The sequence below is a fragment of the Oncorhynchus mykiss genome, chromosome 23 (genome assembly GCF_013265735.2).
Source record: "Oncorhynchus mykiss isolate Arlee chromosome 23, USDA_OmykA_1.1, whole genome shotgun sequence".
Taxonomy (NCBI): Eukaryota; Metazoa; Chordata; class Actinopteri; order Salmoniformes; family Salmonidae; genus Oncorhynchus; species Oncorhynchus mykiss.
Genome location: NC_048587.1, coordinates 34,793,884 through 34,810,965, shown reverse-complemented (window position 1 = coordinate 34,810,965; position 17,082 = coordinate 34,793,884). Strand labels below are relative to the sequence as shown.

At 42.5% G+C, this 17,082-nt stretch overlaps 1 protein-coding gene across 1 annotated transcript; it reads left to right on the top strand.

Annotated features, from left to right (window-relative positions):
• The first annotated feature begins 847 nt into the window (after positions 1-847).
• LOC110502637 (polyunsaturated fatty acid 5-lipoxygenase) lies at positions 848-16,625 on the top strand. The gene is made up of 14 exons (XM_036960311.1): positions 848-997; positions 2,419-2,617; positions 2,800-2,881; positions 3,113-3,235; positions 5,550-5,656; positions 5,793-5,965; positions 9,212-9,358; positions 9,450-9,653; positions 9,781-9,867; positions 12,074-12,252; positions 12,561-12,682; positions 13,234-13,334; positions 14,001-14,171; positions 14,277-16,625. Exons 1-14 carry the CDS (start codon positions 848-850, stop codon positions 14,454-14,456), a joined length of 2,025 nt encoding a protein of 674 aa, XP_036816206.1. The 3' UTR covers positions 14,457-16,625.
• Positions 16,626-17,082: the final 457 nt, after the last annotated feature.

Sequence of the window (17,082 nt, the reverse complement as noted above, 5' to 3'; positions counted from 1 at the left end):
CTCTGTCAAGTCTGTTGTTGATCATTGTTAGACAGCCATTTTCAAGTCTTGCCATTTGATTTTCAAGATGATTTAAGTCAAAACTGCAACTAGGTCACTCGAGAACATTCAATGTCGTCTTGGTAAGCAACTCCAGTGTATATTTGGTTTTGTGTTTTAGGTTATTGTCCTGCTGAAAGGTGAATTTGTCTCCCGGCAGAGTGACCCAACTTATGTGACTTGTTTAGCATATTTTTACTCCTGAACTTATTTAGGCTTGCACGAACAAAGGGTATGAATACTTATTGACTCAAGACATTTCAGCTTTTCATTTTCAATTAATTTGTAAACATTTTGAAAAACAACATAATTCCACTTGGAGTATTGTGTGTTGGCCAGTGACCCAAAAATCGAATCCATTTGGCTGTAACACAACAAAATGTGGAATACTTCCTGAATGCACTGTATATTGTCATAAACATTGAGAGAGTGAAAGACAGATCTGGCCGTTCCTTCAATGCACGATAAGAGGGTGGGGTCAAACACTCACTCTTACAGTACACCAGCCAGTGTGAAACATTATCGAATGCCTCTGCATCCTCTAGCTAGCTGTTTTACAGCATTTGCATTACATGTGTGATGTCAGTATATAAGGGGGTGTTTATGAGAGAGTGAGCTAGAGATAGAGGGAGGGAGGAGCGAGAGACCGAGAGTAGGAGATCTAGAAAGTGTGAGGGTCTACATAGATTCATTAGCAAAAAGGGGAAATCTAGTCAACAACCGACACACTTGTAGGAGGCTATCATATCTGCCTGCAGACAACCAGTGGATATCAGTTCTCCTGTCCATCGTGTGTGTGTGTACCACCATGCCATCCTACACAGTGACGGTGGCTACAGGAAGCCAGTGGTTTGCAGGGACTGATGACTACATCTATATCACCCTGGTGGGAACAGAGGGATGCAGTGAGAGGACTTTACTGGACAAACCACTCTACAACGACTTCGAGAGAGGGGCGGTGAGTTGAGTTACAGGTGGCAAGAGTCAGTTTGAAAGTTTCACAGTGTGTGCATTACTTCAAATACACTCAGGGGTGACCTTGTTAATGATAGAGAGAAAATATTTACAATAACTGTCAGAGTTTAAACTCTGGCTGCATCCTGATTCTCCACCCTTCCCCCAATGTGCACATGCATACTTCTCATCACTTCTCAGTCAATGCTTAATAAAAAGCACACTTCCTCTAGTATCTGTCCTGAGGCCTCAACTCAAATTATGCATACTATTTGGACTGATTACTAGTTTGTGTTGAAAATGACATACTTGTTAGACCACAAGATTTCTCCCTCTGGAAGCCCTCACAATACCTCGGTCTGGTCGAAGGAACTTACATTACTTTGTAGTGTAACAATAACATTTGACATGCCTTTTGGACATATTCATATGTATTACATCAACATTGTATTTTTCATTTTTTATAATTTTAACGTAATTGAGGACTGACATTTGAAAGAAAATGTTGTGCAATGTTTTAAATGCATGCTGCTAATAACTGCACAAAGTTCCTTTAACAAATGTACAAATAAATCATTTGTTTTATTTGACTGTTCCCTGGTGTAAGATCTGCCACATAATGTTTTGCAATATCAACCCCAGCCCCTCTATTCTATTCAATAAATAGTGCTTTAAACTGTGCTGCAATATGAGGAAATGGGAGTAATCCATAGCATAATGAGGAAATAAATGGTCTTTGTGCTCAATACTCCTTCACTTTACATTGCCTTGTAGAAACTTGCCTTATCCACTACCTAGTACAGTGAGAGATGAAGAGGCGAAACTCCAGTGCAGAGTGCGCCCTATAGGTGCCATCACCGTTTCTGTGTATGAGTGTATTTCTCTGTGCTTTGACTCTAATGAAGCAAAATAATAACATAAGGCCTATTGCCAAACCTCTATTACAGCCAAATACTGATTAGTGACCTGCTCATGGCCTTATGGCCCATGAACACCACATGGGAAGATCAATACGAAAGCTTTCCAATCTAATAAACTGTCAATTCATTCTGGCATTAAAATCTTCACCAGTGTCTGAATCCTGTACACTACATCCAGTTGTACGCTTTACTTCATGATGCAAGTGGCTATATATTGCACCAACCGTCAATGACTCATGAGCTGCTACTAACCTCATGCTGTCTCTTGCTGTTTTGGGCAGTTGTGTCAGGACCGCAGAAAAAGTATCTGGTGCAAAAAGGAACAGCTAATGGGCAGCCAAACAAACATTCATGAAGTGCATTTTTTATTAATGACTTTATGTAACAATTACAACTTGGTAACGACCATTGTCCGTCCTCAGGTTAGGCTTAATCTGGGTCCGGAAAACTGTCCCATTTTGTCCACTTTGCTCAAATCTCTCTAAACCTGGTTGTCTGTTCTCAGGTGGACTCGTATGATGTGACGGTGGGGGAGAACCTGGGAGAGATGGAGCTGGTGAAGATAGAGAAGCAGAAGTACTGGGTTCATGATGACTGGTACTGTAAGTACATCACAGTGAAGACTCCCTCTGGAGACTACGTAGAGTTCCCCTGCTTCCACTGGCTGGTGGACGACAAGGAGGTGGTCCTCAGGGACGGCAAAGGTACCTGTCTGTCGGGTCTGTGTCTGCCGGTTGGTCGTGTCTGTCAGTCAGGTCTGTCGGTTGGTCATGTCTGTCTGTCGGTCGCTCATGTCTGTCAAAATCTGTCCCCAGTCTTTAGCTTAAGGAACATAGAAGTGAATCTAAAATCATCCTCATTATCGTTGTTCACCCTTTTCTTTAAGCACTGCTGCCAAAGGATGACAAGACCAGACTGGTGAAGCAACACCGACACAAAGAGCTGGAGAGCAGACGGAAAACCTACAGGCAAGAGCTGGGTTTATTGTGTATCACACATCTACCTCACAATGACGTATTGATGTTGTACCAAGATGCATTCAACAAATACATGTATTCAATGTATTGAACTAGTAAATGTTTTTCTAGTATTTATTCAAAGCACTGTAACTACATATAGTGTAGCCTACCAACATTAAAAGACCTGTACACAGTGTTACGTAGTGGTGCTTAACCTGATTCTCCATCTCCTGTGTGTAGATGGAGGGAGTGGCAGCCTGGAATTCCTATGAGTATAGATGCCAACACTCACAAGGAGCTTCCCAGAGACATCCAGTTTGATAGCGAGAAAGGAGTGGACTTCATACTCAACTACAGTAAGGCGTAAGTACTGCATTCACACTACACTCTGTAACCTAGTGTAAACTCCCTTCATTTGTTATATGCATTGCAGACTCACTACACTCTGTAACCTAGTGTAGACTCCCTTCATTTGTTATATGCATTGCAGACTCACTACACTCTGTAACCTAGTGTAAACTCCCTTCATTTGTTATATGCATTGCAGACTCACTACACTCTGTAACCTAGTGTAAACTCCCTTCATTTGTTATATGCATTGCAGACTCACTACACTCTGCTGCAACTATTTCCCCTTATTTGCAGCATTGTCCATACAGTCTTATACTCTGTTCCATGTTTACACTCATGCAGTGTTAAACCTACAGTAGGCCTCTTTCTAATGTGGAGATTTCCATGAAGAAAGCCCATACTTGACATGGTAGAGGATTTTCCGTTCATTGGGGTCAGTATTTGTTTATTACAGTGATGCTATTTTCTAAATGTCAGGACTTCCTGGTTTGAATAAAAGCTAAGTGGGAAACAGATAGAAGCTGTTAGTTCAGTAGGTGGGTGGTTGGTGAGTAGTATGTGGAACTACTAGTATTTAAAAATATATATTAAATATTGAACCTTTATTTAACTAGGCAAGCCAGTTAAGAACATATTCTTATTTTACAATGATGGCCTACCCCGGCCAAACCCTCCCCTAACAACACTGGGCCAATTGTGTGCCACCCTATGGGACTCCCGATCACGGACGGTTGTGATACAGCACAAGATCGAGTCGGGGTCTGTAGTGACGCATCTAGCACTGAGATGCAGTGCCTTAGACCGCTGCGCCACTCGGGAGTATGTGGATGTGACTAAAAGTAAGCCTGTTTTAATGCTCTGTATGAAATCATGTTGATCAGCTCTGCATGAAAACATGTTGACCGGGAGAGTCATTGTATGAGTAACCAGGGACATTTGCATGTATCCTACACACCAACAGGCTAAACACATACACATATTGTTTCAATGAGACTGGCTGTGTGCTCTGACAAATACTTTGCTTCAAACCTATCAGCGTACTAGTATGCTTTTTTCTTCTTCTTTTGATTGCTTAGGAGGGATAACAACACACAGGTTGTGTGTCTTTGCTCTGTAGTAGTTCAGCTATGGGATAGTAGCCCTCATTATCAAAAACAACCATCTATAATAGACTTGTATTGATGAGGAACTAGAGGGAGTGGCCGGGGTTAGCAAGACACATACTTTATTAATAGAAGTGTTATGGCTGTCTGTGGTTCTCCTGCTTACTTGTGGCTTGTTTGTGCAGCTGAATTTGCATTGATAACAGCTCATCTGCAGAGAGCACAGGGTATAAACTATTATGCCGGACTTTATGCTATTCAGGCATTGCTTGCTTGACAGAGCATTACCAGACTGGTAATGGATAGGATTAGATTTAAAGCATAATAACCTACATTGACAGTATCAATGTACTGTACCAATGACTAGCAGACTTGACTCCCCAGCAAGTTAGCAGCAACATCCTTAACATCCCAAGTGTTGAACACTGGAAAAGTACTGCACACGTGTGTGCGAATCATAGACAGGAAGGGAAGCAGAAACTATTTTTCTTAAATTCATCCCTGGAAAGTGGCAACCAACGCTGCTAACGTTTGAAAATAACGTGGATATAACCGGCCGCGACCGGGAGGTCCGGGGAGCGACGCACAATTGGCCTAGCGTCGTCCGGGTTAGGGAGGGATTGGTCGGTAGGGATCTCCTTGTCTCATCGCGCACCAGCGACTCCTGTGGCGGGCCGGGCGCAGTGCGCGCTAGCCAAGGTTGCCAGGTGCACGGTGTAGCCTCCGACACATTGGTGCGGCTGGCTTCCGGGTGGGAGGCGCGCTGTGTTAAGAAGCAGTACGGCTAGTTGGGTTGTGTATCGGAGGACGCATGACATTCAGCCTTCGTCTCTCCCGAGCCCGTACGGGAGTTGTAGCAATGAGACAAGATAGTAGCTACTACAAGAATTGGATACCACGAAATTGGGGAGAAAAAGGGGTAAAAAAAAATATAAAAAATAATAAAAAATAATAAAATAACGTGGATAAGTGTGTAATACATGTGTAGTAAACATCAACTCCCTGTTGTCAGTGACTGACATTTTCTGAATCCATTAGTTTTTGTTTGGTGATCACAGTGAAAATGGAAGAAAATAACTCTGGACATATCTTAGCCTCGTTCGACCATCCTTATCTCACAAAATTACATTCTGTTTTTCTATGGTATTGCAGCGGTCAGGATGGTGGCTCAGGCTACTTAAAACTTTCCCTGCAGTTTGATGATGTTGTTCTCTCCTCCCCAGGATAGAGAACCTATGTGTGAACCAGTTCATGCACATGTTCCAGTCCTCCTGGAATGACTTTGCTGACTTTGAGCGGATCTTCGTCAGGATCAAAAACACCATCTCAGGTGTGTGGTCTCAGTTTTCTCCATAGAATGTGGTATCTGACTCCTCTCTCCTCTCTGAGCAGCTGCTGCTTTAGCAGTAGCTAATGCGGATGCTAGTCATAAAAATCATCCTCTCCTCTCCGTATTCCTATCCTAGAGTATGTGATGCAGCACTGGAAAGAAGACTTTATGTTTGGCTACCAGTACCTGAACGGCTGTAACCCAGTGATGATCCAGAAGTGCACCAAGCTGCCAGAGAAGTTCCCCGTTACACATGACATGGTGGCAGATTGTCTGGAGAGAGAGATGACTCTGGAGGAGGAGATTGAGGTAGAGACTGAGACACACATATGCACATGTCACATGCACGCAGTTATGCAAGCTTATACACATGCATGCACACATCCCATCCACTCACAGAATCTGTGACCTATTGTACAGACAAACAGACAAGACATGCAGAAAGACAGACCGACTCCAAGGTTTACAGGCTCATATTGTAAGACATTCACCCTCGCCTGGTTCACCAACTACTTCTCAGACAGAGTTCAGTATGTCAAATCGGAGGGCCTGTTGTCTGGACCTCTGGCAGTCTCTATGGGGGAACCACAGGGTTCAATTCTCGGGCCGACTCTTTTCTCTGTATATGTCAACGATGTCGCTCTTGCTGCGGGTGATATTAACTAACCTCCAAACGAGCTTCAATGCCATACAACACTCCTTCCGTGGTCTCCAACTGCTCTTAAATTCTAGCAAAACCAAATGCATGCGTTTCAACCGTTCGCTGCCCACACCCGCCCGCCCGACTAGCATCACTACTCTGGACGGTTCTGACTTAGAATATGTGGACAACTACAAATACCAAGGTATCTGGCTAGACTGTAAACTCTCCTTCCAGACTCATATTAAACATCTCCAATCCAAAATTAAATCTAGAATCGGCTTCCTATTTCGCAACAAAGCATCCTTCACTCACGCCGCCAAACATACCCTCGTAAAACTGACTATCCTACCGATACTCGACTTTGGCGATGTCATTTACAAAATAGCTTCCAATACTCTACTCAGCAAACTGGATGCAGTCTATCACAGTGCCATCCATTTTTGTTACCAAAGCCCCTAGCGGTTAGAGTGGTGGACTTGTAACCGGAAGGTTGCAAGTTCAAATCCCAGAGCTGACAAGGTGCAAATCTGTCGTTCTGCCCCTGAACAGGCAGTTAACCCACTGTTCCTAGGCCGTCATTGAAAATAAGAATTTGTTCTTAACTGACTTGCCTAGTTAAATAAAGGTAGAATAAAAAAATAAAAGTCGACTAGAGCATACAGGTCGCAGTGGTGGGTGTTATTTTTTTATTTTATTCTACCTTTATAAGTCGATGCTAGATAAAGCTCCGCCTTGTCTCAGCTCACTGGTCACGATAACAACACCCACCCGTAGCATCCGTTCTAGCAGGTATATTTCACTGGCTATCCCCAAAGACAACACGTCATTTGGCCGCCTTTCCTTCCAGTACTCTGCTGCCAATGACTGGAACGAATTGCAAAAATCACTGAAGCTGGAGACTTATATTTCCCTCACCAACTTGAAACATCTGAGCATCTAACCGATCGCTGCAGCTGTACATAGCCCACCTGTAAATAGCCCACCCAATCTACAGTGCCTTGCGAAAGTATTCGGCCCCCTTGAACTTTGCGACCTTTTGCCACATTTCAGGCTTCAAACATAAAGATATAAAACTGTATTTTTTTGTGAAGAATCAACAACAAGTGGGACACAATCATGAAGTGGAACGACATTTATTGGATATTTCAAACTTTTTTAACAAATCAAAAACTGAAAAATTGGGCGTGCAAAATTATTCAGCCCCCTTAAGTTAATACTTTGTAGCGCCACCTTTTGCTGCGATTACAGCTGTAAGTCGCTTGGGGTATGTCTCTATCAGTTTTGCACATCGAGAGAATGACATTTTTTCCCATTCCTCCTTGCAAAACAGCTCGAGCTCAGTGAGGTTGGATGGAGAGCATTTGTGAACAGCAGTTTTCAGTTCTTTCCACAGATTCTCGATTGGATTCAGGTCTGGACTTTGACTTGGCCATTCTAACACCTGGATATGTTTATTTTTGAACCATTCCATTGTAGATTTTGCTTTATGTTTTGGATCATTGTCTTGTTGGAAGACAAATCTCCGTCCCAGTCTCAGGTCTTTTGCAGACTCCATCAGGTTTTCTTCCAGAATGGTCCTGTATTTGGCTCCATCCATCTTCCCATCAATTTTAACCATCTTCCCTGTCCCTGCTGAAGAAAAGCAGGCCCAAACCATGATGCTGCCACCACCATGTTTGACATTGGGGATGGTGTGTTCAGCTGTGTTGCTTTTACGCCAAACATAAAGTTTTGCATTGTTGCCAAAAAGTTCAATTTTGGTTTCATCTGACCAGAGCACCTTCTTCCACATGTTTGGTGTGTCTCCCAGGTGGCTTGTGGCAAACTTTAAACTACACTTTTATGGATATCTTTAAGAAATGGCTTTCTTCTTGCCACTCTTCCATAAAGGCCAGATTTGTGCAATATACGACTGATTGTTGTCCTATGGACAGAGTCTCCCACCTCAGCTGTAGATCTCTGCAGTTCATCCAGAGTGATCATGGGCCTCTTGGCTGCATCTCTGATCAGTCTTCTCCTTGTATGAGCTGAAAGTTTAGAGGGACGGCCAGGTCTTGGTATATTTGCAGTGGTCTGATACTCCTTCCATTTCAATATTATCGCTTGCACAGTGCTCCTTGGGATGTTTAAAGCTTGGGAAATCTTTTTGTATCCAAATCCGGCTTTAAACTTCTTCACAACAGTATCTCGGACCTGCCTGGTGAGTTCCTTGTTCTTCATGATGCTCTCTGCGCTTTTAACAGACCTCTGAGACTATCACAGTGCAGGTGCATTTATACAGAGACTTGATTACACACAGGTGGATTGTATTTATCATCATTAGTCATTTAGGTCAACATTGGATCATTCAGAGATCCTCACTGAACTTCTGGAGAGAGTTTTCTGCACTGAAAGTAAAGGGGATGAATAATTTTGCACGCCCAATTTTTCAGTTTTTGATTTGTTAAAAAAGTTTGAGATATCCAATAAATGTCGTTCCACTTCATGATTGTGTCCCACTTGTTGTTGATTCTTCACAAAAAAATACAGTTTTATATCTTTATGTTTGAAGCCTGAAATGTGGCAAAAGGTCGTAAAGTTCAAGGGGGCCGAATACTTTCGCAAGGCACTGTACCTACCTCATCCCCATATTGTTTTTATTTACTTTCTGCTCTTTTCCACACCAGTATTTCTACTTGCACATCATCTACACAACTATCACTCCAGTGTTAATCTCCTAAATTGTAATTACTTCGCTACTATGGCCTATTTATTGCCTTACCTCCTTACTCCATTTGCACAAACTGTATATAGATGTTCTTTTTTTTCTATTGTGTTTTTGCCAGTATGCTTGTTTATTCCATGTGTAACTCTGTGTTGTAAAGGTGAAATAAAAAATAGATACAAAACCTTGTATTGCGTGTTGTTTGCAGGCTGGTAACATCTACATAGCAGACTATGAGTTGATGGAAGACATCAGTCCCAACAGTACAGACCCCTGTACTCTACAGTACCTGGCTGCTCCTATCTGTCTGCTGTACAACAACAGCCAGAGCAAGATCCTGCCTCTGGCCATACAGGTAGGCTATTCTGCATGGTTAAAAAAAGAGCATGGAGCAGTGTTTCTTCACCATCTAACAAAACATACCCCTCCTCCTTTCTCTCTCCCAGCTGGGTCAGACTCCAGGGAAGGAAAACCCTATCTTCCTGCCCAGTGATGATCAGTATGACTGGATGCTAGCTAAGATCTGGGTCCGCTCCTCTGACTTCCACATCCACCAGACAGTCACACACCTGCTGAGGACTCACCTGGTCTCTGAGGTGTTTGGAGTGGCCATGTTCAGACAGCTGCCTGCTGTACACCCTGCTTATAAGGTACACCAAGTACACTTCAGCCTGTGCCTGTGTTTTGTGGCTGATTAGTTGGTTCATGGATTGTTTAGTTAGATGGTTGGTTGATTGGTTTGTTTGTTTATTTATTTATTGATGGTCTGTCCTCTAGTTGCTCCTTCCTCACATTCGTTTCACCATCGCCATCAACACCAAGGCCAGAGAGCAGCTCATCTGTGAGTTTGGCATCTTCGATAAGGTGAGTGTGTGAGAGAGGGACATTGAGACATTTTCAGAAGTGCGTCTACACATGGTACTAAAATCTGTCTCTTACCTGTCTTCATTGTGACTAGATTTCCTGGTCCCTCCCTGTATGTAAATTACACTGAAAATAAATATACACTCCACAATTTCAAAGATTCTACAGTTCATATAAGGAAATCAGTCAATTGAAATAAAATATTAGGCCCTAATCTATGGATTTCACATGACTGGGAATTGGTCACAGATACCTTAAAAAAATAAATAGGGGCGTGGATCAGAAAACAAGTCAGTATCTGGTGTGTTCACCATTTGCCTCAAGCTGCGTGACACAACTCCTTTGCATAGATTTGATCAGGCTGTTGATTGTGGCCTGTGGAACGTTGTCCCACTCCTTTTCAATGGCTGTACGAAGTTGCTGGATATTGGCAGGAACTGGAACACGCTGTCGTACACGTCAATCCAGATCATCCCAACCATCCTCAATGGGTGACATGTCTAGTGAAAATGTAGGCCATTAAAGAACTGGCACATTTTGAGCTTCCAGGAATTGTGTACAGATCCTTGCGACATGGGGCCAAGCATTACCATGTTGAAACATGAGGCGATGGCGGCGGATGAATGGCACGACAATGGGCCTCAGGATCTCGTCACGGTATCTCTGTGCATTCAATTTGACATTGATGAAATGCAATTGTGTTCATTGTGTGTAGCTTATGCCTTTCTATACCATAACACCACCATGGGGCACATGTCAACGTTGACATCAGCAAAACGCTGGCCCACGCGACCCCATACACGCTGTCTGCATACTGCCGGTACAGTTGAAACCATTATTCATCCATGAAGGGCACACTTCTCCAGCATGCCAGTGGCCATCGAAAGTGAGCATTTTTCCACTGAAGTCGGTTACAACACCGAACTGCAGTCAGGTCAAGACCCTGGTGAGGACAACGAGTACGCAGATGAGCTTCCCTGAAACGGTATCTTAAAGTTTGTGCAGAAATTATTTGGTTGTGCAAGCCCACAGTCTCATCAGCTGTCCGGGTGGCTGGTGTCAGACGAACCCGCAGGAGAAGAAGCCAGATGTGGATTCCTAGGCTGGGCTGGTGTGGTGTATGTGGTTGTGAGGCCGGTTGGACGTACTGCCAAATTCTCTAAAACGACGTTGGAGGCGGCTTATTGTAGAGAAATTAACATTTGATTCTCTGGAAACAGCTCTGGTGGACATTCCTGCAGTCAGCATGCCAATTTCCCTATGGGACTCCCGATCACAGCCGGTTGTGATACAGCCCGGGATCGAACCCCGGTCTGAAGTGACGCAGTGCCTTTGATCGCTGCGTCACTTGGGAGGCTCATATTATTGGAAACATTTAAAGTTTACCAGTAAATTACCTGAATTTTTGTAACTTTCAAAGATTTTATGTAATTTATCACAAGACATCTAGTGGCCCTTTGGGTACTTCAGTTTATCACAGGTACCTAATTATCTCTGACCCTCTGGCCTTATCGCATGTAAAATATAAAACAAATAAAGCTGTAAAACCTTATCCTAAATATAAACCATAGACATGATAAGATAAATAAGTGTGTAAAAAATGTAATACATAAAAGATATTTCATGTTGAAACCCTCATTAAATACCAATGTTATTCATGAGTTTATATCTTGGTTGTAAATGTTTTTGCACTGAACTGGTGGCAGTTGTGGAAAAAGGAAATAGTTGGAAGAGTTACAGTTGAATATAATGCCGTTGTTGAGTAGATGCTTTTTTCCATTAATTAGGCTATTTTCTCTTGAACTATATGGTCTATTCACAAGAAACTCCTGGACAAAATGGACACACAAAATAAATACTATATATGAATACATTTGTTTTTTGTTATTCAAGTATAAATGACCATAGATTACCTGTTAATTACAAAAATTACAATAGTTCCTGTGTGTTAGAGGTTTGCTGTCCAGATCTGTCTACACTTGTAAGATCTCCAGACACAATTTGTGCCTGATTACTTCCGGAGGTGGTCAGGATGATCTGATCACAATCAGATAAGAATATGTCTCTTAATCGTCTAAACCTGTCGAAAAATGTGGGTCCAATCAGAATGTGGTCATGATCAGGACAAAGGATGCATGTTAGCACCAGGTAAAAATGGGCCTAGAGACGGAGACATAGAGAGCTAATGTTTACTGTCTCTCCCCAGGCCAATGGTACAGGAGGTGGAGGTCATGTAGAGATGATCCAGAAGGCTATGAGGTCACTGACCTTCAGGTCTCTGTGTTTCCCTGATGCCATTAAGGCCCGCGGGGTGGACAGCCCTGAGGACCTACCCTACTACTACTACAGAGATGACGGGAACAGGGTCTGGGATGTCACCAAGAGGTCAGAGATCATGGGGGAGTGGGGGGTCTGTGTGTGTGTCCTTCTTGACACTTTTATAGGAGGAGGAGGAGGAGAACCAGGTCAATCCCCAGGAAAAGATGCCATGAGATGGCTAACCCTAACCCTAGCTTCATGTCCACACCCCGGCTCAACCCTAACCCTATAGCCATAACCCTAAAGCCCTAGCCATTACCCTAACCCTAGCTTCATGTCCACACCCCGGCTCAACCCTAACCCTATAGCCATAACCATAACCCTAAAGCTCTAGCCATTACCCTAACCCTAAATTTGATTTTCCGTTTCCCTAGTTTTGTGTGGGACGTGGTGTGTATCTACTACGACAGTGATGACACAGTACAGAAGGATGAGGAGATCCAGGCGTTTGTTAAAGATGTCAGCAGCTTTGGGATGCAGGACCTTGACTGCTGTGGTGGGTACAAAACACATTATAACCAACAAACACTACAATGGCCTAGCCTGCTTTAAAATGCTGTTTTAGATTTATCTGCAATGCAAATACACACTTCTTGTTTCTCTGGACTGTGTTGAAAGACATAACTGACCATGGAGCAACATTGTCAATATTTAGCTATGCAGAAATGTACTTCACTTTTAAGTTGGTCAAAAGCCTCTCTGCTTGTCTGTTGCTGTGGTAACAGTGGTGTGCGAGTGAGGAACTCAGTCTGGTCTGATCAGGCTAGTAGGGGCCACAACTCCACTCTTCGAGGGCCACTCTGCTGGTTTACATCTGACAGAACCACTGAGTAACCAGGTGTATATACACCTCTGCCCAGTCAACATGAATTGCCAGGGGACTCAAAAACCAGCAGGAGATGCAGCCTTCATAGACTGGTGTTGTGCATTTCTAAGCAATACTGTAGTCTGTGATTGCATGACAATGTGTGTCTAGGGACTGACCTTAGTGACTCACTGATGAAACAAGTGTCAAAAAAACATGTGTTGCGCAAAAACTTCCTGCAGGGTTTCCCAAGTCCCTGAAGACACGCGAGGAGCTCACAGAGTATCTGACTGTCATCATCTTCACTGCCTCTGCACACCACGCTGCTGTCAACTTCGGACAGGTACGGCTCAGGGCTCCATATCATCAGATCCGTTTTAGCAAACATCCGCTTAGCAGTTGTTTTGGTGGTGTCTGAGGTGGAACTGCGTCAGAGCTGTCAACTCCAAGTGGCTCCAGGCATAATGAAACGTACATTGCCTTTGGCTGCACTGAGTCGCATTAACAGAAAACCCATCTAGCCTCGTTACCAAGTTCGAACAACAGAATGTGAGATTTAATCTACACTTCAATTAGGATAATTGAAATCCTCATTATTTGTTCCATGATTTTTCAATTTGAGCATAAATATGTCTATATAGCCTACACTTTCTCATTCTGAACTTTTAATGCAAGTGGGGCGGGTGTGGTTTCCTTAGCAACTGTTCACCGAATTTGACAGCTCCAATGCAGTTCCACCGCAAACACCCGCTGGTGTCTGCAACGCGTAATCTGATTGAATCTAGGCCTTGTAAAGGTAGGCTTTGGACAAGTAAGAATTGGTCAGGTAAACTTTGGAAATGTAAGATTTGCTCAGGTGGGCTATATATAGTCAGGTAGCCTTGGGACAGTTGGTCAACATTACTGTAGATGAGTTTGATCAGTGCTTGCAGACAAGAGCCTGTACATTGTCAAGAGCACCACCTAGCTTCCCTTAGATGTTAATGTCTGCCTACTCTGTGTATTTCAGTATGACTGGTGCTCGTGGATCCCCAACTCACCCCCCACCATGCGGAAGCCCCCTCCCAAGCAGAAGGGGGTGGTAGATGTGAAGTTCATCATCCAGAGTCTCCCTGACCGCGGCCGGTCCTGCTGGCACTTAGGGGCCGTCTGGGCCCTCAGTCAGTTCCAGGAGAATGAGGTACACACACCACATGCCCACGTACAGATAAACACACATGGTGTTTGTCTGTTTGTTCTTAATAATAAAGAAATCTCTCCAATTCCTGTGTCCTCTCTCTGTCAGCTCTTCCTGGGGATGTACCCAGATGAGCACTTCATAGAGAAGCCAGTGAAGGAGGCCATGGAGTTGTTCAGGAAGAGACTGGCAGAGGTCAGCAGTGTCATCAAAGTCCGCAACGAAGGCAAGAAACTACCCTACTACTACTTCTCTCCTGACCGCATCCCTAACAGTGTGGCTGTCTGAGAAAGGAATGAAGGGAACAATGAGGGATAGCTATATAGTCTGATATACACTGAGTGTTCAAAACATTAGGAACACCTGCCTTCCATGACAAGCTGACCAGGTGAAAGCTACAATCCCTTATTGATGTCACTTGTTAAATCCACTTCAGTCAGTGCAGATGAAGGGGAAGAGATGGTTTAAAGAAGGATTTTTATGCCTTGAGACAATTGAGCCATTCAGAGGGTGAATGGGTAAGACAAAATATTTAAGTGCCTTTGAACAGTATGTGGTAGTAGGTGCCAGGCACACCGGTTTGCGTCAAGAACTGCAATGCTGCTGAGGTTTTTTACACTCAACAGTTTCCTGTGTGTATCAAGAATAATCCACCACCCAAAGGACATCCAGCCAACTTGACACAACTGTGGGAAACATTGGAGTCAACATGGGCCAGCATCCCTGTGGAAAGCTTTCGACTTGTAGAATCCCAACCTGGTCTCAGAGCATTTCATATTATTCTGTATGTAAACTCAAGACACTCCATTTAGAATGATACATGTGGTATGGTTACATTAGAAAGATGGTTACTCTAGTATTTCTTTATTTAACTTGGCAAGTCAGTTAAGAACAAATTCTTATTTAGTCAAAAATGAAAGTAGGTTGGATGGGTGGGCATGTAACACAAACGTCTAGCAACCCAAAGGTTGCTGGTTTGAATCTCACAACTTTAGCATTTTAGCAACTTTGCAACTACTTAGCATGTTAGCTAACCCTTCCCCTAACCTTAACCCTTTTAGATACCCTTCCCCTAACTCCTAAACTTAACCCCTAGCCTAGCTAACATTAGCCACCTAGCTAAAATTCGTAACAAATACATTTTCCAAATATGAAACATATTGTGCGTTTTTTTCAATTTGGAACATTGTACTTTTTGCAAACTCATAACATATCATAAAAAATGGGACATCTACAAATTAATACATACCATACGAAATGGAGTGTCTTGGATTTACATACAGAATAATACAAAATGCTCTGAGACAAGATTGAGAGCTCATGCCCCGATGAATTGAGGCTGTTCTGAGGGCAAAGGGGGGTGCAACTAAATATCAGGAAGGTGTTCCCAATGTTTTGTATACTCAGTGTATTGTGAACATTTATGGTGTTGTGTCTTACATACTGTGCTGCAAGTATCGTTTGCTATGATAAGCACATACCCACTGATGCCATTCAACTTTTTTGCTAGCTATTTCTACAGATAAATCCACATTATTTAAATGTGGGACTATCTATTAAACTTCATTGGTGTTCATTTCAAATAAAAATGCTCAAAATGGTATTTTCTATTCCCTATAGCAGTGTAAAACTGTTGGTGACAATGAAAATATAAGCATATCCAGTAGCTAAAACTAAGACATTTAGGTTTTCATTTTTATTTGGTTGGTTTTTCATTCTACATACTTTGTTCAAACATTTGGGAATTAAACAAATTAAAACACATCAATATTTATTTTCCAAAACAAGTACTTTAAAAAATATATATTTACAGTTACCATTCATAAGTAAACTCGTAGACAACGGTATGGAATGATATCTGAAGCAGGGAAACAGTCTTGTGTTCAAGTCAAGTCCGTAGTAAAGCACTGTAGTTTTATGCAAGTAACACTTTCTCAGCACAACAAGAGTTATTATGGGATGGGATGGCTGCTTATGTCATGTTCTGCAGAAGAGCTGTGTTTTCTTTTACATTTGAAATGACTTTGAAAGAACACACAGACCTCAGACAGGGTCATCCCCAAAATAAAATATAATGTTATACAATATGGCTTAGGGTTGCAAAATGTTGCTGACTTTCCCAAAATCCTCAGGTTTTCAAGAAATCTGGGAATCTTTCATCTGTGACAAAACCTGGGAATCTGGGTAAAGTTGCTGGAATTTTGAGACTGTAGACATTACAAAGTTATTATAGTGCTTAGCAATAAACACTGTTCATGTAGCTAAGCAAAGCCTTGTCCATAAGTCTTAAGGTAAAAAATGCAAAGAAGCATGAAGGGACAACATCAACAAGTCTCTTCTCTCAAAATCACAATTATAGGAGCCAGTTATACATAATCAAAAATCAATCATTTAAATGTATCAATCATGTACATTCAAATATTTCTCTGAATACAATAAAAGCAATGATCATTTGGATCCATTGTATTCATTGGGTACAGTGGTGATAAAAGCTGGCTGAATATCTTCTAGGGGTAGAACTATAGATCACAGCTGAAGTGTAAGTTACCTTTTAAAGTCAAGTGCAGTGCAGTTTGAATGCTGGCCTCACTGTATTAAGTCTAGCCCTCTCAAAGACTCTTGCCTCTGACAATAACTAGGACAGTGTGAGAAAGTCACGTACAGAAGAAGTAGAATTGGTTTCCAGGGAGAAAGCTCAAATAGCTCATGTCTGGAATTGGATGCTGATAGTGTTAGTTGCATAAAAGCACAATTTGAAGGGGTATCTTTTGACGCAAATATAAATACAACACAAACAATTTAAGCAATATTGTATCCAGAGAATGAACCTCTGGATGAGAAACAGCGACAGTACTAGAGAACTGACCAGGTCAACTAAGGTAATTGCACTTTTTCTGTCTAATCGTACAGAGCG

Coding starts and splice junctions, on each gene's coding strand:
- LOC110502637 (XM_036960311.1), top strand. CDS start 848: ATGCCATCCTACACAGTGACGGTGGCTACAGGAAGCCAGTGGTTTGCA. Junction 5,657..5,792: donor GATCAAAAACACCATCTCAG/GTGTGTGGTCTC, acceptor TTCCTATCCTAG/AGTATGTGATGCAGCACTGG. Junction 13,335..14,000: donor CTGCTGTCAACTTCGGACAG/GTACGGCTCAGG, acceptor TGTGTATTTCAG/TATGACTGGTGCTCGTGGAT.